Source organism: Microtus oregoni, unplaced genomic scaffold, assembly GCF_018167655.1.
Source record: "Microtus oregoni isolate MIOR12 unplaced genomic scaffold, Mior012 000046F_ref0000063, whole genome shotgun sequence".
Classification (NCBI taxonomy): domain Eukaryota; kingdom Metazoa; phylum Chordata; class Mammalia; order Rodentia; family Cricetidae; genus Microtus; species Microtus oregoni.
The window spans coordinates 1,795,994-1,821,771 of NW_024543220.1; the positions used below are offsets into that span (position 1 = coordinate 1,795,994).

The 25,778-nt window shown below is 46.3% G+C and overlaps 1 protein-coding gene across 1 annotated transcript in view; it reads left to right on the plus strand.

The window, feature by feature from the left end:
* Tmem178b (transmembrane protein 178B) overlaps window positions 1-25,778 on the plus strand; it is a 388,626-nt gene that overhangs the window by 339,203 nt on the left and 23,645 nt on the right. Inside the window, exon 3 of the mRNA XM_041634638.1 lies at window positions 10,321-10,458. Coding sequence (XP_041490572.1) covers window positions 10,321-10,458 — 138 coding nt within the window. The remainder of the gene's footprint in view (window positions 1-10,320; window positions 10,459-25,778) is intronic.

The window sequence follows — 25,778 nt, forward strand, 5'->3', positions numbered from 1 at the left end:
AAAGCAGACAGTGTGACTTCTCTGAAGTGCTATAACTAGCAGAAAGAAGCAGAAACCATCCCCCAACCCCAGTTGGCAACTGCCCATACCATATCCCATGTCCTTTCTGCTTTAAAAGTGCATCAGTGCCTGCTCCTATCACTCCATATGCACAGACTTTGGAAAATATCTTTGCTTATATGAAGATAGGCACAAGTGAATATTCTTTGAGGCCACATCACTAGCATACTTGGAAGTCAGAAAACCAATTTTGCTGGCATGGCATAATTTAAAAGCTCTTTCAGGACAGAAGCAAAAATGTGCTAGTCTTGTATTTCCCGTGTTGTTTGGAAAGACTGGTACACCCTGGGGCCGTTAAATACACATTGAATGACACTGGTGAGAGCTACAGAGTCCATTGTATTTGCGTTCTGTCTTGGAGCCTGCAGTGAACATAAGTGATGAAAGACATTTGTAGTAGCACTTTACAGTTTACAAAGGGCTTTCAAAGATCTCACTTGATCCATGACTCTCGCAGGCTGTAGAACACAGTGATTAAAAGCAAAAAGCCTTGGAGTCAGAGCAGAATGCTCTACCTCAGCTTATTGCTTTCAAGCAGCAGACTCGACCCCCAAGTTCCTTATTATCCCGTCAATAAAAGGGGAGAAGGGATTATGTATGATAAAGTATATATAAAGTGTTTAGGATGAGCTTAGTATATGAAAGGCTAATTGCATCCTTGTATAAATAATCATCATCATTAATAATAAATCATCATTTTGATTTCAGGTTTGGCTTGTACAAGAGTATCTGTGGCTCATTTATGAAAGACTATACAGTTTGTTTGTTTTTCTTACCATAACCTTTTAAACCTGTTCTAATGATCTTTCATCTCCATTCCTAGATAATACATATGGGAGACTTTAATGGGTGTTGGATCCCTTGTTAGTTATTTCATTCTTTTTGTTTTATTTGTAGTTAGCGAAATCTGAGAACTTCTGAACCCTGTGTGTCTCCCTCTCCCCCTCCCTCCCTCCCTTGGTCCATCCCTCCCTTGATCCCTCCCCCCCCACCACCTCTGTTTTTTGAGACAGGAGTTTTCTGTGTAACCTTGACTATCCTGGACCTCACTCTGTAGATCAGGATGGTCTCAAACTCATAGAGATTCATCTACCTCTGCCTCCCAAGTCCTGAAATTAAAAGTGTGTGCCACCACTGCCCAGTTGAACCCTGTGTCTTAAATTGTCCTCTTTCTTTCCCAGATAAACCTTGGCATGCATAAGAAACCTTCCTGTAAAAAGAGGCAGGTTCAGTTTCTTTCTTTTTACCTGTTTTGGTTCCTTCAGGTCTGGAGTTGGGGAAAGGCAGGCAAGTGATATGCCAACGAGGTCTAAAATGCTTGGTGCTCCCATGTTCAGTGTTGGTGCTTTCCATGTGGCAGGTTCCAAATACCGGCTCTGGCTCTCACAGAAGAAATTTCTAATTTCTCTGGGAATGCTTTGTAGGAACTGACAATGCACCATTATCTCCTGAGATGAACAGGCCATTGTCCAGGTGATCTGGTTCTACTTCCTCCTTAACTCCCAGTTTTGGTACTATCCTCTGTTGAGACTCTCTGGTAGAGTCATGGCATCAAAACAGGAAGGCACGATGATGGAATCTTTCCAAGGTTGTTAGATTTCACTCCCTTTTGCTTGGCCTGTGGAGAAAGCATGAGCTCTTCCCCCAGAAAACCTCTGTAGTATGCCTCTTTCTAACTTTATTACCCCAGGAAGCTCCAGACCGCCATTTACTTAGCTTTTGAGGCCACAAGTAAATACCATCTTGTGTCCTGTAAGCTATGCAGCATTCCAGTGCTGCTCTCCAAGTAAATCTCTCAAGGTCCTTGACTTGGGTAGGTAAGAGTGAAGATGCCCACATGGGAGGAAATGGGAATACACAGTTCCCTAATAACTCTCTTCTAAGAAGCCTTCATCCCCCAGACTCCTTTCCTAGCCTCCTATTCTCTTGTTCTATATGAACTGAAGATGGGTACCTCAGGATACCGAAGTAGGCTGGAGTACCTTTTGTAGCAAGGTCTACACAAGTTCTTACACCTCTCCCTAAAACACTGCAATCCTAACAGAGCATAGCACAATCAACATTCACAATTTTAGATGTTTTATTACTCGTATCAAAGACATGAATAGAAATAGGTCTAATTAATTTTTATAATATGATGTAATCCAATCTGTCCAAAATGTCACATCAACATGTAATCAATATAAACAACAATTGTTAAGAAATGCCTTACAGAAATTCCTGCTGAGTCTGTAACATCCGACTGTGATATCTGTCTCACACTCAGGTACGTTTCAGTTCAAGCACTCAATAAAAAGTTCAAGGCTTGTGGATGCCACTGTAGCAAACTTTCTTGTTGGACGATCTTTGGATCGCCAACACATAAATAATGACATGGAGACCTATTATTGATTCTGAAAGTTTGCCTTTAGCTTAGACTTGTCGCCAACTAGCCCTTATAACTCAAATTAACCTGTTTTTATCAATCTATGTTCTGCTACGTGACTCAGTGACCTCTGCTCTGCACCATGTGTACTATTTCTTTAGAGTCTCCCAGGCATCTCTCCGCCTCTCTCCTTCCCAGAATCTTCTCTGTCCCCAGAAGTCCCACCTAACTTCTTCCTGCCTAGCTGTTGGCCCTTCAGCTCTTTATTAAGCCAATCACAGCAATATGTCTTCACACAGTGTACAAATATTCCACAACATGCTGTCTTGCACACTGCAGTTTCTGAATGCAGAACAAACTCTTCCTGTAATACCAATGCCTCCATGACCTCAGAACTAAGACAGTGAGGTTATGATCTGCGCAATGCATTCCAGCCAATATATGTGGAACCAGGATGTAGATTTTAGGTACTATTAAGAAGGAATTGAAGGCTTGTAACCACTATCTTTTATCACTGTACCAATCCTAGCAGGTTGGCCCATTTGTACTTAGAACTTTGTAAAGTCAATAAAACTTTTATCTCTTAAGGAACTCAAAACCTGATTCTTAAAGTTCTTTTTACTCCCATTGCAAAAAAGAGAACCCCCCAACACACACCCACAATCCATAAAGGTTCCTTATTAACTTTTGGTTATATGTGGGCAAGTGCATATGTATGTATGCATACATGCAATACAGAAATACATGGGCTTGCACATTGCTTTTTGTTCATTTTTCATGTCATTGACATTTTCAATAGAATGGTTTTGATGAGTGAATATATTCCATTATCTTTTAGTGAACATTAAGTACAATTCTGGGCTTTGAAATAGCACAGGGTATGAGAGGCATTGAAGAATGACAAAAGAATGGGCAGAATGGGACCCTTTCTCACAGATGACTTTTAGAGGCTGTGGAAACTTAGTTAACTAAAATCCCCATGCTCCACTTTCTAAATTGGAAAAAAAAAGTGCATCTTCCTTACAGGGCAATCAAGGTTGAACTGGTCCATCCTACACATACTCTCCAGCACCCACCTGGATAGAACAGACAGACAATGCTGATCCCTGTTTAATCTCCATTTTCCCTGTGTTTCGCAAAGCTAACTTAGCTAGCTCTTCAGCACTGGCTGATTTCTAAGGTGCCTGTATATGTTGATGCTCACGTCTTCTGACTGCTTTGTGGCGTCTCTCTGGGGTCCTGTGCTTGCCAAGCAGCACATTGCTGTACCTTAGACTCCAAGCAGCTGTTAGTGACTTGCTGCAGCGGGAAGGAGAAATGGGCTCTTTTCTCGGCTGGAAGAGCAGGTTGCCAGTTCCACCCAGGTGTAGCAGGATGGCTGAGCTACAATCATCCCCTTCTCACTTTTCTGCTGTTGGCTGACAGCTATGGCAGTGGCAGCAGCAAGGGCCATTACTGCGGCTTTAACATTTTGGTTTTGGGGATTGGGATGCTTCTCCTTGGTTCTGAATTCTCTTTCCTTTCACTTCCTCCTGGACTTGCTTTGACTGCTAACCTAGCTTTCATCAGGCAAGTACGAATTTCATAATTTGCCTTCCATTGTTTTGACAATGAATGTGATTTGTATATAGCAGCATGGCTCAATATCCCTATTTGTGGCAACTCCCTAATCTGGGGGTAAGATTGAGGAGGAAGGAGCTTCAAGCTTGCCTTCTGACCCAGAAACTGCCTCCTGTTTCTACAGCAACTGTCTTCTCCCACGGGCATTTATCCTGACTCATAGGGATGGGCAGTGCAGAAGGCTCTGCTTCATTCATAATCTGAAGGGGAGCAATTGTCCTTGTAACCCCACTCGTCAGACTATTGAAAACCCAGATTCATACTGATGTTTCCTTTGTATGCAGTGAGCAATACGGTCAAGTTGTTTAATGCTGGCTTTTAAAAAACACAAAACAAACAAATAAACAACAACGACAACAACAAAAATCCCTAAAATTAGGGAAGAAAAAAGCAGAGTTCAAGTCACAATGACATTTGAGTCACTGAAGCAGATTGGATTGTGAAGGTATTTTCTCCTGGCCCTGGTGTTATCACACACACACACACACACACACACACACACACACACACACACGGCTTGGATAATTACTACAGGGTTGGATGATGATCATAGTTAGCAAATATTTGTCGAACACCTGCTTGTGTCAGGCAATGAGCTAGGGACTAGGAAGACAGAATAAATCAAACACCAATGCAGCCCTGAACCAGCTTGAATTTACTGAAGGAAGAGAGGTGTAAACAAGTAACTGCAGTAAGATCCAGCAGGGAGATCAGCCGAGTGCAGTTCTGGGTGCTACTTGTGAGGTCTACTAAAGCCATAGTAGAAGTCGCCAGACACACACACATACACACACACACACACACACACACACACACACACACACTCCAGGGAGGCCTTCGAAGATGTGTGGAGCTTCATAGACAGAGCATCCAGGAAGCTTTGGAATGCTGTTCAGCACGGAGTGCAGGGAAAGAAGTGCAGTTTGGACAACTGGAGTATGAAGGACTTGGAGAAGGATGGGACAGGAGATGAGGCAGAAGGCTGTCTGGAGTGCATCTTAGAGACCAAAACCCCATATCTGGTACTCCTCATGGAAACCCAGGTACTAGTCTGTTTTCACTAAAATAATTCCTTAAATTTAACTACGCTGTGATACTGAAGCAACTTGCATTGTGTGAGTCAGAGGCAAAAGCTGTTCCTGTTTTTCTTACCTAAATCTCCGAATCCCTCCCCCCACACATCATCATATTCTGCCCCACATCTCTTCCTCCTACGAGCCTGAAGTGCTCACTGCGGGAGCCCAGGGTTGAAAGACCCTGGAAGGCCACCGGCACCTCTGCCATTAGCTGCTGTAGCCTCCAGCTGTTTGGAGTCCTCGGAGGATAGAGAGCAACAGCCCTCCAGGGTGTGCACATCTCCATATTAATAAATAATCTCTTGGCCGCAGCCGCTCCAGCACCTGAAAAACAAAAGGAACAGACTCCAGGTGCTTTCTCGGAGTCACCCATCTTTAATGAGAAGCACGCCCCAGAATCAGCTCCACTCCTTCTGTGCACAAGGATGGCGAATGCGAGGGACGCGGTGCACCCTGTTGTCCTCCTCGGCCCCAACAGTGTTTGCACCCATAGCTCGGGGAGACCTCCCAATAACTCTTGGATGTCAATGCTGTTCTAGCCTCCGGTTGCCATATGCATGAATGGCGATCCAGAGAGACTGGCTTATTTGCCATGTCCCAGGGCCAAAGGGTAGAAGAATGAGACACCATTTCAGAATCTTTTCATGTGTTCCCACATCTCCACTCCAATACCGCTTCTTTTGGGGATAATGACTGGCTTCTGGAATGTTCCCAGTCTTCTGAATTAGCCTGTCCTGAGTTGACCCCAAGGGTAGGAAGTTCATTGCCAATTCCATCTCATTCATCTTCCCTCTCCCTACTCCCTCTTTTCTTCTCTCCGTGCTGACTGACCCCTCAGTATGGAGACACTGGGGCTCTGTCCACAGCACTTTGCTCAGCCCTCAATGCCCAGGACCTGGTTGATTTGTGAGTGATCATGCAGTTCCCAGGGTGGTGCCTTTGTAACCAGGGCTGCCTGCTTCTGTCATACAGAAGGGGGAGCTTCCAGAGGCAAGGCAGCCCTCCTGGCTCTTCCCAGGCAGCCATTAGTACAGTGTGCTCTCTTTCCCCATATGTATGCAGCCTTTACCTAGGTAACAAGGTCTAGCCCAAGCTTAACCTTATGCCTTCTTCTTCTTCTTCTTCTTCTTCTTCTTCTTCTTCTTCTTCTTCTTCTTCTTCTTCTTCTTTTCTCCTTCTCCTCCTCCTCCTCCTCCTCCTCCTCCTCCTCCTCCTCCTCCCTCTTCTCCTTCTCCTTCTTCTGCTCCCTCTTCTCCTTCTTCTTTGAACTCAGGCTATCAGACTTGGCCACAAATGCCTTCACCTGCCCAAGTTTGAAAGTAGGACGCTAAAGAGTTATGAGGACCTACTGGGTCAGTGAGGGAAGCTGAAGTCAGCTTGGGACTTGGGACCCACCATACACTTGGTCTCTTAGGCAATGCCTTTGCTTTCAGAGTCCCATGGTGCAATGGGGCTGTTCATTTCCCAGGAGAAACCTTACTCACTCAGTGTAGGCTGGAGGCGCGGCTCTAACATTCATCTTCCGGAAACCACATAGAAGGGGCCTGAGGTGTATGTCAGTGGTAAGATTTCACATCTAGTTGTCACTTATCAAGGGATGCTCATGTGCTTCAGTATGGAACCCTGCCCTCCGCCTGTACTGGTCTACCCCTAGTGGGGGTTGTCCCTACCACATTCCTAAGTGTTCTGTTCAATGTCCTGGAAGTTGGGAGAAATAGGTGCCCCTCAGTGGTGTGGAGTGGTCAGAAGATCTGAGACTCAAATTCCTTCTCAGAGCACTCCCTCAAAATACCTGCTCCACCCCTTTTCTGTCTACCACCTAATCTAAAAGGTCCTATATGATGAGCTGGGGAGTCTGTGGGGAATCCTGCAGAGGGGGTTCCCTGATTCCTTTGGCCTTGGCCCATTTTCACCAGTTTCACAGCCTCCACTCTCCTTGTTCTCTTCTTTCCTTTGTTCCCCATCTCTTAGGTATAGCTCTGGCTTGATTATGGAAGAAGAAATACCAAGTGCATTTGTTCTCATCAATTTTAATTCCTTTATTTATCCCGTGTTCTCCCACAGCTCAGGAAGGCAGCTGCTAACTCTATTTGCAGCTCACTAGCGTGGAAACTGTCAATAACTTATTTATTTGTCTTTGGATCTTGCCTTTTTCTCATCTGTAAAATTGGAATATTTCTTGTCCTGCCTGCCTTATGACCTAGTATAGCAGCTTGCCTGAGCTATCACATAGATAACCCAGTTAACTTTCCAAGGAGAAAAGAGCCGTTTTTTCATGCGGAGGTTGGACAAAGTCAGACTCAAGGGTGTTGTGAAAATCTTCCCTGGGTCAATGAAAACACGGTCAGGATCTCTGCTTTTCATCCTGTTTCCACATCAACAACTTAGAACAACCCTTTACCTCAGTCAACAAGACCCCGTGGGAGACACAGAAGTTTACCTGAGCTGAGTGAAAGGAGGCAACAACTTCTCCCTCACTGGGACCTAGATGGCCAGACCCTTCTGAAAACCTTTGGAAGAGCATTATTTTTCCCGTGTCCCTGCTTTTCTGCCCCCTCCAATGTTCTTCTAAGTAAAACACTTTGTTTTTATCCTTCAATAAATGTCACCCCCTATTTTTCTGGTTGGCATTCTCTTGAGATTTCCTGCCTCAGCAACCCACGGGGCCGTCTCTGGCCAGTGTGGACTCACTTGATGTGACCCACCTCTTCACTCAGTTCCTTAGGCAGAATCTTTGCTCTCAAGGGGCTATGGAGCCAGGGGCCAATATAGGACTTTCAGGCATTAATGTTGAGTGAGAATTTGGCCTCCAGAGGAAAGAATAAGTATACTTACTGGGATCACAGTGAAAAGGATCCAGAAGCCTTCATGGGACGAAGAGGGGAAGAGCCCAGGAAAGGGTGCTGACTTGAAGTACCTTCTGTTTAAGTTACTAAACTTCCCAGTGAGAGAGCTGGACTCTTTCCCTTCCTTCCCATTTGCCTTTCAAGAAAGCAGAGAGTAAAGAATCAATTCGCATGGCCTCAGATATCCACTCAAGAACTCTCCCCACTGACCGGGCAGCTCAGGCCCTTGTGGTGAGGAAAGCAGGGATCCCAGTCAGGGCTGGTGGCAGTGAGTGTGACTGTCAGGACATAAAAGGACAAACAATGCACCGCCCAGAACTGACCCATAGGAACTGGGACTGGCCCATGGGCAGGAGTATTCCTCTTTTCTAGCTCTGGATGGCTGTGCAGGAGGCGTGGCTCCTGTGTTAGTATTGTCATCGAATGACTCTTCCACCATAGCTCCGCTTGACTCATTTGGCAGTCTGAGCAATCTGCTCAGTGTTCTGTGATAATGAGGCTTCCTTGGCAACTCACAGAAGTGAGTTCAGAGTGTTATTCCCACCTGGCTGGGGGAGGCCTTCTAGGTGCTCAGGACAGCAAAGGAGAACCAGGCAGGGCCAGGGCGTGGTGGGGGTAGGGAGTCTGTCTGTTCTGCAGCCCCTTTCAGGATCTCTGACTCTGGGGCTAGGGAACTGTCCAGCTGCTGCAGGATCCTCCTCCCCAGATGGGAGGGCCAGCCATTGTTTTCCCTCTGTGTTTGTGCCTCCCACTCTTCTACCAGATTATGTTGGTTGAGGCTGACAATGTCTGATTTTCCTTGTCAGAACAAAGAGACTAGATCCTTCAGTAGAGGGATCTTGACTCAAACTGTGCTCTGTTAGGGGCAGAGGTCCTTTCTTCCAGCCATGCACGACTCTGGATGGGTCGGAGTGGACAGACTATATGAGAGGGAAAGGATAGAGGGGCGGACTCCTGATGAGTTTGCAGGTCCCCAGGCCGACAGAAGCTCTGTTGCATTTGTTCCTCTGGAACATGAAGAGATAGTTGGGGCAGCGGTGCATGTGATGTACTTTGATTTCAAGCCAGCACCTTTTCCATCACCCTGACATTTTTGCCCTCCCTCTGAGAGGGTAAAATGTCCCTGAGATCCTTTAGGATGGTCTGTGGTGTTACAGAGGAGTCAGAGCCCGGGGCAGAGGCCAAACAACATGGATTTGCTTTTGCTTAGTGCCCTGTTAGCAGGCTGGGGCTCGTGTCGCTGGCTTAAATGTGGGCAGGCATGAGAGAGTGCAGGCAGTCTCAGTAAGGAATGACCAACATACTGGGGTGGGTGAGGTGCTCCCCAGAAGGAAGTAAACACCAGCCTGGCAAAAAGAGAGTAAGAGAAGGAAACCATTTGGGGAACAAGTCCAGGTCAGAGCCACGCGTGTAGACAAAGGGGGCATGAGTAGCTCTGGGGACATCTGATCACAGGAGGGAAGGAGCCAGTGAAAAAGCTGAGTTGGACAAGATGCTAAGTAGCCAGCGGAGACACGGACCGGCTCTGCCGTCTCCCTTCTACTGTGAACAGCATTTTCCCAGCAACCTCCTTCCTCACCAACTCGTTCTTGGCTTTGACAGGTTGTAGAGGTATAGAGCAGACACGGCCCTTACCCGGAAGCGGGGGCTGACTCGAGAGTGGACGGATACGGATACAGGCAAATGCAAAGAAAAGGCTGCACCGGGGCTCAGACTCAGGAAGGAAGAGGAGGCTTTTCCTCTGTTTCCACAGTTTCATGCAAAAACTAGGTCCTAAGAGCCAGCTTGGGATCTGGCTGCGGACCAGCCTCGCCCCCACCTGCCCCATTAGATTTTCCCATGGGACTTGCCCTACAGTGCAGCAGACCCTGGGTTAAAGGACGGTGGGCCTGGTCGAGGCAGCCTGCCTGTAGAGACCCCGCTCTGCTCCAGGAGCCCACCTCCCGCTCTCACTCCTCTTGTGCAGTTGTGACTAATGCAGTCACAACATCTGGACTTGCACCCTTTCTTCTGCTTACGGTTTTCCTTTCAGCAGTTGGCTCCGTTCTCCACCCAGGACTACAGACAGCACCTGCATCTTAGGGGTGAGCTAAACCACAGGAAGGGCAGCACTTGCCTGGCACAGATAAACTGAGCCAACAGCCACCAGGGATCGTGTGCTCTTCTTGTGCTTAGCCACCCAGCTTCACGGCACGTTGCACAGAAGACAGTCACCATCAGCGACTCTCCCCGTAGAGGAGTCTGAGTAGAAAGTGTCGCCACCCGCGTCTCCTTGCTCCAGGATACACCTGACCCTATCCTGTCCTAAGCCTTAGCTCCTAAGACTAACTTCTTCCCTTCTGCTTCCTCACAGACCTGCGCAGAATGACGGCTGGCTTCATGGGCATGGCGGTGGCCATCATCCTCTTCGGCTGGATCATCGGTGTGCTGGGCTGCTGCTGGGACCGAGGCCTTATGCAGTATGTGGCAGGGCTTCTCTTCCTCATGGGAGGTAAGGCTGAAAGCCGCTGGTGGGGCGGGGGAGGCTGGGCAGGTCCAGCGGGGAAGTGGTAAGAGGGTAGAGCAGCGGAGCATGGCTAGTAGGCTTCATTCCGCTCCCTCATCTCTTGGTGCATCAACAGTCTATTCCCGTCACCTACTGACCACTATACTGGCTGTTAGGGATGTGAAAGGAAATGAGATACAGTCCTCAGTGTCTAGAGCCTTGGGGATCTCCGTGCTTAGATGGAAGAGAGACTGGGGCTATCATACCTCCATGACAGCAGTTGGAGACCTCAGACTCAGAAGCATAAAACCAGGATATGTTGGGCCTTTTACACTTCCATGTCCTGTATTGTGGTGTTAAACCCAGGAAGGAAGTGTTTTTTCTCCAAAGGCCTGTGCTCGTCCTTGACTTATGGTTTAAAACAAGGCAGCAGTCAGACAAGACTAGCTCCTCCCATTCCTGCTCCCTTTCCTTACACTGAGTCAGCCCAGTGGCCTATAGCAGACTGTACGTGGAGAGAACTGTGTAGTTATGAGGGACTCGGCTCTGGTCCAAGCAAAGTAAAAGCTTTCTCACCATCTACTCAGGCATCTTCCTTTCCTTTGAAGTCTCCTGGTTTGGGGGCTCAGCCTAGAGCTTACATTTTGAACTGCCTGGGACAGGTGGATGGGTGAATTCTGTGGAATGAGTATGGACAGACAGAACTGACAATTGAGAGGCGAAGAGAAAATGAGTCCCGCAGGAGGGAGCAGACATCAGTCCGACTTCAGGCATTGCACAGATGCTTGACTCCAGTCTCTTTCGTGCTGAAACCGAGGAGAGAAGGATGAGTGGGCTGTGGAACTCTATCTGCAGGTCAAGCTGAGGGATGGAGAAGCTTGTCCCTCGCTGTGTACAGAGAGGCATCTGGGATGCAGAAAGCTCTGGTTTAGGGGAGGGAGGGAGGGCTATGCGGGAAGGACTTGGGCCCTGAAGTTTTGCACTGTTCCTTGAAGCCTTTCTGTGCCAAACACGATACAGGCTTTCCATGGAGCTGGTACTTAGGTGACTCACTTGTCATCCGAGTCAGGACGTTCCCATGTCAGAGCTGCCACCCCTGGGGCCCACACCTGTGGTTAAGGCAGAGGCTGGGAGAGTGAGAGGGCATGGTGGCTCTGTGATGGAGATTCTATATAGAGAAGCCACCATCCCCCAGCATACACTTATGTTCTGTGGGCTCCCCCTTTCTTCAGTGAAACGGGACCCAAATTCGCTGATGTTTCTCACCCCATATTTTACCAGTACAGCCCCTTGGTTTCCCCTTTGTAATCCTCCTTTTAAAATATAAAATAAGATAAAAAGTGAAGCATCTGTACCCTGTTTGTAGTGAGGCAGTGTCCTGTCTGTAGTGAGGCTGTGTCCTGTTTGTAGTGAGGCTGTGTCCTGTCTGTAGTGAGGCTGTGTCCTGTTTGTAGCGAGCCTGTCTGAAGTAAGGTTGTATCCTCTTCACAGTGAGGCCATACCCTGTTTGCTCTTTGGAGACACAAAACAGACTCTGATGAGGGGCTGTCCTGAGGTTGGAGAGAGGTCTCCCGGGTATTCCAGAGAAGCTGAACAAACAGGTCTCAGACTAAGCACCCAGACAGGAGTCTTTCTGCTCTACTTCTTGCTGGCATTTGCTAAGGCTGGATGCCTTCTTCAATGGCCCTTCTCTTCGGGCAAGAACAAGGCTTAGAACCTGGGACCTTTCAACCCTGAGAGCTTTCCAAAGGACTTCAGTTAACATGTAGACTAACAGCCAGAATGCCATTGGCTAGCTTATCTTTCCTAGACAGGCCACAGGAGTAGAATTGAGTGATAATGGCTAAGCCGAAAGCTGTGCCTGCAGTGAGGAGACTGGGTTACCTCCCCCTACTGGAGACCTCAGGACAAAAGGCAAGAGGACAGAAGCGATGGTCTGGAGGGTGCCTACAGCGCTGCCCTCCTACTGCTGGGACACCTCCAGGATAGGTGAGGAGCCGCAATCTCTGTTCTGAAGACTGAATGAGTGGGGGCCTTGCTTTCTTCACCCCGGCAGTCCTCACCCATTACAAGTCAGAACTTCCTGGAAAGCTTTGATTAAATGTTAATGCAGACCAATCAAGACCAACCCCACAGAGCTCCTCTGCAAATAGAGCCAAGAATCAGTGAGACAGATAAACTTGGAAGTCTTTCCAGCTCCCACCTTGTATGGTACCTGGGAACACACACACACACACACACACACACACACGCATGCATGCATACACACACACACCTAGGCCTTTATGACTGCTTGTCTAAGTTATACAACAAGAGATAAGATGGTGCCCACAGGCCTCAGTAGCTGGGAGGCCTACCCAATCCGACTCCTGGGAGTCACACATATCTGCCTTTCTTGGATACATGATATGTATATATCTTTAAAATGGCAAATCCATACTCGTGATGAAGTACTGGTGTGACAGCCAGCTTTGCAGCAGCTGCGCTTCCCACAGCCACTTCCTGCTGATCAGAGTACAGTCCAGGCTACACAGAGTCTAATTTATCCTCAGGTCACAAAGCCTTCTCTTCCCCCTAGAGGTATTTTTAAAAAATCTTTGTCCCTAGGTAAAGCAACATGCTACTAAATGAAGCTGGGGTGGGAAGGGAAGTGGTATCCATACACTTTTTGGTACTATCAGGCCCTGAACTAACAAGAGAGTTAATAGCAAAGCCGTTGACTTCTCATCCCTTGAATGGTGGTGTTTTCTTTTGTGGAAGTTCTGCCATATCCTTCCTTCTCCAGCTAGTGTCCTCTGCAACTGGGGGAGACTCGGGTCTGGGCAGTCGCAGCCCAGGGCAACTGTCACGCTCTGACTCATGTAAATAAGTCATGTTCAAATGGTCTTGTTAAACACACATGTGTTGGGAGGATATGGTTCAAGGTCAGAGAGTGAATGCCTGGCCTGGCCCTGTTCAGTTATCGTAACTAAACTGAGGGACCAGACATGAACCCGGAAGAAATGTATGGACCTATAGAACCCTACATGTCAGAGACATTATAAGATGAGCCTGTTCCAGAACCTGAAAAGTCTGTTCTCTGGGGGGTCAATTCCCTATGCATGACCTGCCAAAGAACCTAGGGAATAAGCCACCTCTTCTGATCACCTCCAAGACACAACAGCACCGTCAGTCATTGAAACTGCTCAGATGGTTCCCAAATGTGACCTTGTAGCCTTCTCTTGGGTATCTGTAGCTGCGCTGAGCCAGGTCCCTGGTGGTTGTATTGGGCTGGAAGCTAAGCAGGTAGTAACCAAAAGCAGTGGTATCTGGGACTGACGAGATGTGAGTAGGTAAATAGGTAGAAAGGGAAGATTCAGCAAGAAAGAAAAGAACACCTTTGGGCTGGGAAGATGGCTCAGTCAGTAAAGTGCTTGCTTTGCAAGCGTGGGGGCCAGAGGTCAGTCCTCAGAGCCCATGTAAACAGACTAGGTGTGATGGTAAAATCTTGGTATACCAGTCCCGGAGACAGAGACAAGTGACTCCCTAGGGTTCACCTGCCAGGTAGCTTAATCTGACTAGGAAGTTCCAGGCCATTGTGAGACCTGTCTCAAAAAACAACATAGACAGCTCCTGACAAATGACATCACATGCACACATATGTACATACACCTATACACTCACACATACATGCATGTATACAACACACATGTGCACACATACATACTACACGCAAATATTTTTAAGTGGAGAAGTATATTTGAAATCAAGATTCCAATGACTGAGTTCCTGGGGACTGATAACTCTAAGTAAAGCAATTCATCAAACATACTAGGCATGTTCTACATTTTAATTATTTTAAATTTTGTACTCTTTCACTTCTTGCTTGGATATGTGTTTTTATGAGTTATAAATATATAGTATATTCATTTATATTGTATATAAGTATGCAACTATATTATATATAAATATATATTATATATTATATATTTAGCAAGACCAAAATGAAGGCTAAAGAATTGTCTTCACATCCTCTCCTCTGTTCCAACAGTAAGATGGCCTTCATTGGGCACTTCTCTGGTCTGTATCTGACTGTTTCAGAGATAAAGAGAGGGTGCCTCACACACCATACAATAACCACCCACAGACTGTTAAATGAATGTTCAAGCCAGAGGAAACTATTAATTAAGCAGGGTAGCACTATTGGGCCCAGGAGGCTGGGGGTGGTGGGTAGGATCCAGCTTTCCTTTGGCAGCACCTCCACAGAAGATGTAGCCCAGATAGGCACAGCCCCACGTGCGTGCAAGCAACCATCGGAATGAATCATAGGGGTATTTAGAGGCTCAGGAGCAGGATAACACAGGGACAGACTGTGTGGCACAGGGGCACATGACTACCCTGCTCACATGTGACCCTTCCCTGGAAGCTTCTTAGGTACAAGGGTTTACAAAATGAGTTGGAATCCCTAGTCCATGCTTATAGCATCAAGAACCTTCTCACAGTCCTCCAGTAATTGCTGGATTGAATTGCCTTCCTTCTTCTCTACACGCAGCCAGGGCTAAGGCTCCACCATCTTTTGTCTAAACAACACTGAAGTCCCTTACTGGCCACCCTGACTCCACCATGGCTATACCTTGATCCTTTCTGAACAGATCAGTTAGCATGAATCTTTTATCCTTTGAAATGTTCATTACTGTGTGTGCGTGCATTCTGGCATACATGTGGAGACTAGAAGCTAACCCTGGGGAGTGGGTTCTTGCCACTACATGGATCCCAGGAATCAGACTCAGGTTGTCAGACTTGGTGACAAGTGCCTTCTCCCACTGCGTCATCTTGCCATCCCAGCATAAATCGCTTACACTGTGAATCAGATATGCCAGTTAGCTCCTGTCACTAGTAGTCTACTGACTTTCAATTGAAATTAAAACCCAAACTCCTTACTTTGTTTGAAAGTCTCTACATCCTGACTGACCTTGCCTTTCTCGGCTCCCTTTCTGTTTCTTCCTGTGCACACACTCATGCCTCTCCAGTCATACTGGCTACCTTTCTGTTCCAACACATACAAAGGTTTCTTCAGACCCTGGAGCTGCCTGATATCTTTGACCAAGGGAACAACTCATGGATATCTCTTTATTTAGGTTCAGATCCCTGCTTCGAGGTTCCCCCTCAGAGTGTCCTTGACTAGCAATTCAGTGAACGCGCCAAGTGTGCTTTACAGTGTAATTAATTTAAATTTTGTTTGTGTGCCTCTTCTTTCTTTCCTTCCTTCCTCCTTCTTCCTTCCCTTCCTCCCTCCCCCCTTTATTTATTTGTTTGTTTACTTGTTTTTGTTTTTTGAGACAGGGTTTCTCTGTGTAGCTTTGGAACCTGTCCTGGAACTTGTTCTGTAGACCAGGTTGACCTTGAGCTCACAGAGATCCACCTTCCTCTGCCTCCCGGGTGCTAGGATTAAAGGCACGTGCTATAACCACCCTGTGAGTATGCCTCTTCTTGCCTAGATAGATATTATTTTGTGTTTTGTTGCTTTTTATTAACATTTATTATCTCATGGGTTCCTTGAGTAAGAATTCAAGATGCAGCTTAACAGGGGTCTCAGTTGAGGGTCTTAGAAATTGGGCTCACATTTGTGATTGGGTTCTCCTCTGAGTCTTAAGATCCTTGCCAGCGTCACAGTGGTGATGATGGAATTCCTCTCCATGCAGGGGTAGAACCAGTGGAAGCTTGTTTCTTCAAAACCACTAAGAGAGACTCCCTGCTTTTTAGTAAATACTTAATTTTTAGAACACTTTTAGATTTAAGGAAAATTGAGAGCTGGTGAGATGTAGCCAAGTCTGGTGACCTGTGTTCGATTCCTGGGACCTATAGGATGGAAGATGAGAGCTAATTTCCACAGACTTTCCTCTGACTTCCATGTGTGATGTGGTGTGCATGAACACAAGCATTAACTTTTAAAATTAATTTTTAAACTTGTGCAAGCATTATAAATAGTTAAGGTATCACACTCAGTCCATATACCCATGCTCTGATTTATGAAAATAAGTCATGCTCAGTTGGTCTTGTTAAAAACATATGTGTTGGGAAGGATATGTTTCAAGATCAGACCAGGCACTATTTTTATGTTTTTATTAATATCGCTGTTTTATCGCGACACATCAGTTACAGTGGTTGAATGAATGTTGGTGCATTATTATTAACTAAAGTTCATGGCTCAGCCAGATCCCCTTAGGTTTATCTGGTGTCCTTTTCTGTTCTATGATCCCATCCCTGGCACCAAGATGCATTCAATGTTGCTGTTTCTCTAGGTTTCTCTTGGCTGCGGCACCACCCTAAGTCTTCTTGGACTTAGATGACCCTGGCAGTTTTGGAATATTGGTCAAGCATATTATAGGATACTCCTCTGTTAAGATTTTGGTTCGGGGAAGGGAGATCACAAATGTAAAGGTCCATTGATATCTCATCATTTCAGCATGACTTGTACTCGTGACTGCCAATGCTGCCCTGATCAGTTGGAAGAGGTTGTGTTTCTCCACTGTAAATTATTTCCTCTTATTTCTATGCTATATTCCTCTTGAAGACAGTCACGTGTGTAGCCACCCAGGAGGATTGGGTGCTAGGATGGAAACACCCCTGTCGGGTAGAGCAGCCACAGAACTAACTTGGAGTTATCCTAGATCGAGGATTTGCCTCTTGCTCTCCACATTTGATTCACTTGGTCACTCGCTTATAATGGTGTGGACCCGAGGGCATTGATTTTGTTGTTTGAATTATAGTCCAGTGCTGTTTCTCTTGGTCTCTCTATTCTGCCAGCCTTGGCGTTTGAGAAGTCTTCTAATTGGTTCCTTTGTCCTTTGACATACCCCAGTATGTGGGGTTTTGTTTTCTGCTGTTTTGTGTTTGGTTGGTTCCTTGTTTGTACACTGACTTTTGAACACCGTGAGCTGCTCTAGGTCGCCTTGTGTGTTTTCTGCTCCCTCCCTGCACAATCTTTCTGCCAAGCTCTGTTTCCTTTTATTAGATAATGACATTAGGAACCAAGATCTGGGGACTAGGTGTCTGGAATGGATTCTGTATTTGCTCGTTTCTCCACCTGCTCTGATACCTATGCGCCACGGGCATCAGACCAGTCTGCCTTAGTTACAGAATGCCTCCCTTCAGGTATCTCCTGGGTCAGGAGCATGTCTGCAGCTTGATAAATAGCTGCAGAGCGACTGTGTTAGAAAAGCAAATTGTATATTTTGGTTTTGCGCAGCCGTCTTCTAAGGCGCCCTGCCTTATCTGTAGCCCCTACTGTGACAGTAGCCCCTTTTATGGGACCTCACCGTCTTCTTCACATTCACCGAGCAGTACTAGAACCTATCTTCCCGTGTAACAAAACATCTTCAACTCCTTTAGAAAGCAGAATATGAAAGATACCTGAATTCATGGAGTTTATGACCTTAACCTGAAGTCCGGGAACCTTGGAAATAGAAAAAAACTTTAGACACCATCCAGCCAGACACTCCATGGTTTAGATAAGAGTGGTCATGTGTGTTATCCTAGATCATTCAGCTAGTAGCTGGCAGAAATGAATCTTAAGCCTGGACTGGGCCTATATTCTTGTAGCCTAGACTGCTGCCTCTGGCCTGGGTACCCATGCTGAACACCTCTGTGTCTCACTAAACTCCAGTTCTGTGCTTTGCAAGTGCCAGTATCTCCACAATTTCTCTTCATGTCTTCTGCACACATCCCCTGCACAGGCTTCCTCTTCCCCCTTCTCAAAGCAATTAGGAGGCATACGAAGGAGATTGTTACCAGAATTGGGGGCATGAATGGTAATGGGTGAAAGGAAACAGTTAAAGGTTCTTTTCATACCATCTGTGATTGCTGTGACCTCTTCTACCTTGCCACTCCATGGGGGGAATGAAGAGAATTCTCTGGAGAAGCTCAAGCTATCAGTTTTGAATGACTGTTGTGATATATGAATCAGTGATGCCATGTGATGGGAAGAGGTAGCCAACCGTGCATCAAGGCCCCAGACACTCAGCACGATGTCCCCATCTTCTGGCAGATGAAGGTCTTGCTTAAGGGCAGACATTTTGAAAACCTGAGTTTGGCGCGATGGCAAAGTCTTAGGGACGTGTCCTGAACACTGCTTCATTCAGGCGCGAGGGTGATTTGAAGGAGTCCTATAAGCATTCACATTTTCCTATCAGCCTTCTCTCCCAGCCTCTCACCATTTCCAGTCCCTAGCTCTGGCCTGCTTGGAAGCAGGCGTTCCTATAAGGTCAAGAGAGACACTAAATCTTAAGCTTCATGCCTCCAGGTCATGACTTCAAAATTCATTGGTCAGAGAGAGAAGATACAAAGCAGAGGACCAGGTAAATTAGATATTCCAGGAAGAGAGAATAAATCCAATAAGCAAGTGACTTGGAAATATGCAAAGCTTATAATAAATGGTGGCTCTTACTATGATGTATATGCCCTGAGAAAAGTCCATTTTCACAGGCCGAGACGAGCTCAGGGTCACTACAGCCAATCAGAAATGACTCTGGTCTAAAAGTCATACATTTATGCTGCTAGTCTGCTTTTGTAGTTTGATGTGAGCCTTCACCAGGACATCCCAGCTCTTCCCCAGACTCTCTGCCTTACAGTCTTTCAAAATCTCAAACAGATGTTTACAGTCTAGCTCACACCCAGAATGTTTTTCACCCCTTGCAAGGCACGTACCTGAATATTTATTAGCATTTGATAATTGCATTCAAAACATGTTCTTGAAGGGTCTATTTTGACAGCAAATGTCGTTTAGAGGAGGAGACACGTTGCCGGGAAGATTGGGAAATAACCTTCAGGTGTACTTTATATAGAGCCTGTGGCCAGGGTGGCTCACTCTAGCAATCCAAGAAGCAGGAAGATTTCAGACCCCCAAGGGCTGTAGAATTGCCAGCAGGGCTGCCACTCCTGTCATAAATATTGGCCTCAGAACAGAAAAGTAAGCTTTCCTGGCTATGCACACTGTGGTTGGTGATGGTCACACCAGGAGGCTCTATCACCTGCTCACAAAGCACTGAAGAATGCTACCCTTCCGTGGCCTGACTAAGACACGGGAATACTTTATTCTTGAATTTCAAAATAAAATGCTGGAACAGAATGGGGAAGGAGATGGAAATGGGGGTGGTTGGTGAAGGCATCAAGAAAGTTGGTATGGGAATTCAACCCTCACCTCTGTGATGTTCCCAGGCACACTTGCTTGTAGGAGTCACCTTCTATAGCCTGCTTCCTAACTGGGGGCCCAGAGTCCTTGCCTGGGAAACAGAGTCACCCAATAAAAAAAGATAATTATGGGTTTTTCATGAAGATATAGTCCAGGACTAAAGAAACATTGCACTAGCCATGTGACATTGGGACATTCCTTATCTGTCTTTCATGCCTTGCTGCAATTTTCTCATCTATTAAAAAGAGCTAAAAATAGTTCTCACTTCAAGCATTGCTGTGAGAATTAGAGTTAACTCATCTGAAGGACTTACAACAATGCCGGCCATTGTGCTCATAACAATTTTGATATTATTATTTTGACAGTGAGATATTTCTTTTCTTAATTTATTTTCATTTTTTATTATTTTTGTGTGTATGGGTGTTTTACTGCACGCATGTTTGTAGACAACATGTGGTGTGCAGTGCCCGCAGAGGCAGAAGGCAGTGTCAGATCCTCTGGAACTGAAGTTACAGATAGTTGTAAGCCACTATGGTTGGTTCTGGGTATTGAACCACCTTGGGCTTCAGGAAGAAAAAACAACCAGTGTTTTTAACTGCTGAGCTATCACTCCAGTCCTTGAGATATTTCTTTTTGAAATAACTACCTTCAGTGATGCTGGTCTCCCACCTCAGTGGCTTTATGTCATTGCTGCAGTGCCACCAAGACACCTTATGGCATGTGCTATGGAGATAGAAAAAAAATGAATCCTCATATAGGTAGTTCCTTTCAGTTTAGTCCCTACCCTAGTCCCTCATTTCTTCATTCAGTAAATACCGAGTTACTCCTATGTGCCACATACGGTTTACTTGGGATACAGTAGAGAAGAAGAGAAAGTCCATGAAGCAAGCTCACATTCTATTTGGAAAGACAGAAAAATAGGCAAGTACTGTAATTATACAAATTGTGTTGGATGAAGAGAAGTGTGGAGTAAAATGAGAACAAGAAGGAGAAAGTGATGGGACATTGCAGATACGGGAGAACATGCAAAGCCTTTTAGCAATGGTGGAGATGGGACAGGATCCTGCATGAGGGGTGGTAGTAGGCTCCAAGAAGATGTGGGGGAGGAAGCATCGTGAAAGTAGAAGGCTCTAAGAAGACATGGGAAACATCATTCCTTACAAAAAGCACCCCAAGATGAACAAAGCACTTGGGAAACTGTTAGGTCTGGAGAAATTGATCATGAGGATGATTGTGATGGTACAGAGTGGGACAGAGATGGAGGTGATACCAAACAGGTAGACATCATTAAGGGCCTTTAAGGTCATGGCCAAAGACTTGATTTATTGAAGGGACATCAGTTTCCATTCCACCCTGTCATATATCCATTGCAGTCACCCAGGAGTCTTCACCGATTGACATTCAATATTGTATGAGTTTATCTGCTTCCCTGCTGCTTTCTGGGATGTGTACTGTTGGAGACTCTATAGCCTGGCACTCCTAGTTTCCGTGGAGGTAGAGAGTACTGCATCCACGTCTGGGGTGGCCAAGTTAGGCTTAGGGTGCTAACATTGTGCTCCAGAAGTCATTGCAGCGTTATATATCCAAGAGCCTCCCTCTGCACCACTAGGGGCCCAGCACAAAAATGAAACCTATGACCTCTTATGTAGACACCGAGAATTCAAGAGCATGTCCACAAAGCCGTCTGGTTCTCCAGCATTGTCCAGAATATTCAAACGCCCTGTAACTGGAACAAAAGGATGTTTTGTTGCGGAGCTTCTAGGAAATCTTCTAAGAACATATCTGTTCTCTAGCCTGCTCTCAGCTTCCTTTCTCTACAATACAGACCAAGTCTGCTGTCATGACGGCCAAATAAGCATCCTGTGAGTCCCTTTTTGTATGTCCCAAGATGACTGCAGGTGTTAAAAAGGCAACCCATCAAGAAGAGAAAACTGATTCAGTTGCTTGTGTGGTAAGGGAGAAGACAAACTCACACATTCTGGTTGGACCACAGAAGTGAACTCAAATGAATTAATAACCAGAATCTTGGATTAAGGCATCTTTTCAATGTGGTATTTGATTAGAGCAGTGTAAGAATGGTGGCCCCATGACTGAGTAAGAATAAGAATGTATCAAAATTGAAGGATACAGCCAGGGGAGGGTTTGGAGGTGAACGATTCAAAGCATTTTAGGGTGTACCAGATCTGTGGATGCTTTTTAATGGAACACTTGATGTGTCTTTGGGGAGAAGTTTCTTTAATGAATAGTTAAATTGTTTTGGGGAGCAGGACAGCCCAGGAGCAGGGATAGCAAAAACACATTCATAACTATTATGAGGCCTAGTATTGGTTCTCAGTATCCAGAATGAGGGTGGGGTAAAAGATTTTGCCCTTCTTCTCAAAGGATGGATCATTTCTCCATAGACCAGAGCCTTCCCTCATTTGCCTTCTTGTACCAGCACAGAAATATCTGAGTTGGTGAATAAATATGGTCCAGACTGGGGCCGAGATACCCTATCTCTAAGTATCAAGCAAGGCTCTGCCTGTCCAGGCATAGAAACACCACCACCACTGCATTGAATCTTGGTCCACGCCACACAATGAACTTCCCATAGACAGAAGTGTAGGATTAAGGACAGGAATGAGAAGAGGAGAGGCAGGGCACTGGAAATACGCTCTCCTCTGATGGGTTGCTGTTGAGAAAGAACAGGTTGCTCTACCCACTCTTAGTGGAAGAGAAAGCCCCAAAATGTAGTGGAGATGCCACAGTGACAAGTTACCATGGAAACCTAGGAAGTCTAAAGCAACTTCAAAAGACTCCCTCCCTGTTGCTCTTCTGGCTTGTTCCTACAGAGATGGACACGTTTCAAGGAAAGGGAGCTTGTCACCCAAGCTCTAGTCCTTAAAACAAATCATAAATCAAAGAAAAATGACGGTTTCTGAAGTAAATGGAGACCCATTGGGCTTAAAAGCTGCTCCGAGGAAATGGGGATGAGGGAGGGATGGGTGGGAAGTGAGAGGGTGTGTTCTCTCTCCTGTCCACTGGGAATGGAAGTGTAGAAGGGAGACACAGATATGACCGTGAAGAAATTAAAGCCTGTGACAAGTGGCCCAAAGAGCCAGGCTGGGTCATCTGTTCTCCTGTGGCTCCTCGTCATCCCCACTACTTGAGTGGCTGAGATGCACTGTGCATACCAAAACCTGCAAAAGAGACTGACGGTAGCATACCAGACATCGGATCAACCAGACCAGACCCCGTTAAGCAAGCCCCTGTGATAGATAAAGTACATCACCACTGGCGGGTAGAGTATTCAGACAGAATTTAGGGTCTCTTGTTCCCCATTCTACTGAAAATTTAGAGAACTGACTAAAACTAGAGAGCTTGGGGGTAAGACCTGAAGGCAGCCCAGGCCTTGGATAACAACGTCCACCTTGGACTTAGAAGTACATCTGCCCATCACTGTGGATAAAGTGGATGGATCAAAGCACCCAGTCTGTTTAGTAGTCCATACTGTTCTAAGACCTTTGGAGCCTTAGGGGACAATGACCTTGGAAAGATTTTTAGGAGCTTGGCCCTGGAGGTCCACGTGGATTCTGCTCTGGTGGACAAACATCTTCATCTTGACAAAATTTGGATTGCTGGGATGGATGGCTAGTGTTTGTACTGTATTATCATATCAAAAGCTAATTAGAAAATGAGTGTGGAGAGACTTTCCATGTCCATGACCTTTTCCTAGTATTGTAGCTTGCTTATACCTCATATCCTGACTTGGGGCTTTGAAACATATATACTCTATAAGGACTCTATCAAAAGGTCAAGATTATCCAAGATGTGGGTATGCAAAGGCAAGCATCTATACTTCAGTGAACCATTTGAGCCCACCAATGCTTGTCATCCAATAGACAATCAGCTATTAAGTACCTACTAAATTCTGCATTTTGTAGAAGATGGAAGTCTTCCTAGCCTTGGAGTTGCTTCTGGAGTTAGAGAGGAATCGACATCTACCTAGATCACTTAGTGTAACAAGCTAGCTGGTTTCCTTTTTATTGCCAATGCCTTTAAATACAAATGTGAAGAAAAAGATGATGATGGTAATGCTAAGTAATTCTAGTCTTCTGAGGAGGAGCTGATCCCCTGAAAAGGGCGGAGAGGGGACATATATGACCTGGTGTCTTAGGTCAGGGCTATTATTGCTGTGATGAAACACCATGACCAAAGCAACTTGGGGGAGGAAAGGGTTTATTTGGCTTATACTTCCATATTGCTCTTTATCAAAGAAAATCAGGACAGGGACTCATACAGGCCATAAACCTGGAGGCAGGAGCTGATACAGAGGCCATGAAGGAGTTCTACTTCCTGGCTTGCTCAACCTGCTTTGTTATAGAACCCAGGATCACCACCAGCTTAGGGATGACACCACCCACAATGGGCTGGCCCTTCCTCTAAGAAAATGCCGGGCAGATTCGCCCGCACCCTGTAATGCGGGCATTTTCTCAATTGAGGCTCCCTTCTCTCACTAGCCAGGCAGTACTTTACAGTTTGTAGGGCTTTAAAGGTAGGGTTGGGTCTCATTTTGAAGTAGTAAGGGCAGCGGGGCTGCGTTCCCAAGTACCCCGGCTGCCTGCTCGGCTAGCTTATGCCCAAAATAACAACACACAAACTGTATTCATTTAAACACTGCTTGGCCCATTCTCTTCTAGGCTAATTCTCACATATTAATTTAGCCCATTTCTAATCATCTGTGTATGGCACCCCAAGGTGCGCTTACCAGGAAGATTCTAGCCTATGTCCATCCTGGGTCGGAGCTTCATCCCGGGAACGGGGCATGGCATCTCTCTCAGGCGTCTGCTCCCGAGAGCAGAGCGGTCGAGACTCTGAGCTCACTTCCTCTTCCTCCCAGCGTTCTGTTCTGTTTACTCCTCCCACCTATCCTCTAACCAATGAAATGGGCCAAGGCAGTTCCTTTATTAGCCAATGACCTTCCTCCATCATCATTTGAACTTCTGGAGGCACAGAGGGTAAACGGGAAGTGGAACAACCGCACTGGGGCTAATGCGACCGCACTGGGGCTAACGCGATCACCATTCAGAGTTCAGACATGGTCTCTTCCCTTCTGCAAGCAGCCTTTCAAGTCAGCGTTACCACCCTCTCTTTGTAGATCAACTTGGAGAGCCCTCAAACTAGCTGAGAATTTGTGTGGTCAAGTCAATGGCAGAGCCTTATAATGTCTTCAGACTATTGGGTCTTCTTCTTCTGTGTTCCTACCTGGGGCAGGAGAAAAGGAAAGGTACGGGGTTGAGGGGAGGAATCTGGGATGAGGAAATGGGCCTGCATCCTTCAGTAGCTGGCTAGACACTGAAGAATCCCTGACATCCATCCACCTGAGGGTCACCCTCCACTCTCACCAGCCAGAAGCGAGATGTTTGCTTCCCATGGGATAGTAGCAGGAGTCCCTTCTGCCACCAGAGTGTGTCGCCAGTAATGTCAAGTCGAGATGCAGTGACGGTCACCTGGGGTGAGAATCCAAATTAAAATTCTGTGACTGGAGTCAGTCTGAGCCTTCACACAGGTGTCTCCCCTCCCTTGGAAAATGGTGTGTGCCTCACAGGGTTGTTACGAGAATGAAATGCTTTGCTGCGTGAAATGCTAAGGCCCTGCCAGGCACCTCATGAGCCCTTCAGACATGGATGTGGAAGTGCTCACTAGGTTACCAGCCCAATATTCTTGGCAGTTCCCAGCCCTTGCTGAAAGAGTTTAGGGGTGTTGCCCGCCTGTCCTGCAAAGAGTAACTAGCACTTTTATGATCCTCAAATAATTTGTGACATGGTAGAGGAAGAGATGCCACCCCCTCCCCCACATATGGCCTGATATGCGCCAAGGCTGGTGTTCTTGAGGAGGCAGAAGAGGAAGTGGCCAGTGTGTTCATGAAACATTCCGCAATGAGACAGGAAAATGGGGCAGGCTCTGTCTTTCCTTAGGTTCTGAGACAAAGGGCGATGTTTGGGGCTCTTAAAAGAGTATAGCCCCCACTTATAACTTCTGTAATTGTGCTATCCACCCAGTGATGTGCTGATCCTGCCTACCCCACCTGCCCTGTACTCTTGAGACACCCCTTGCTGGCTTCTCTGCTGCTCTTGGTCTCTACCTTCCCTGAACTTTAGTCTTCTGTGATAACATG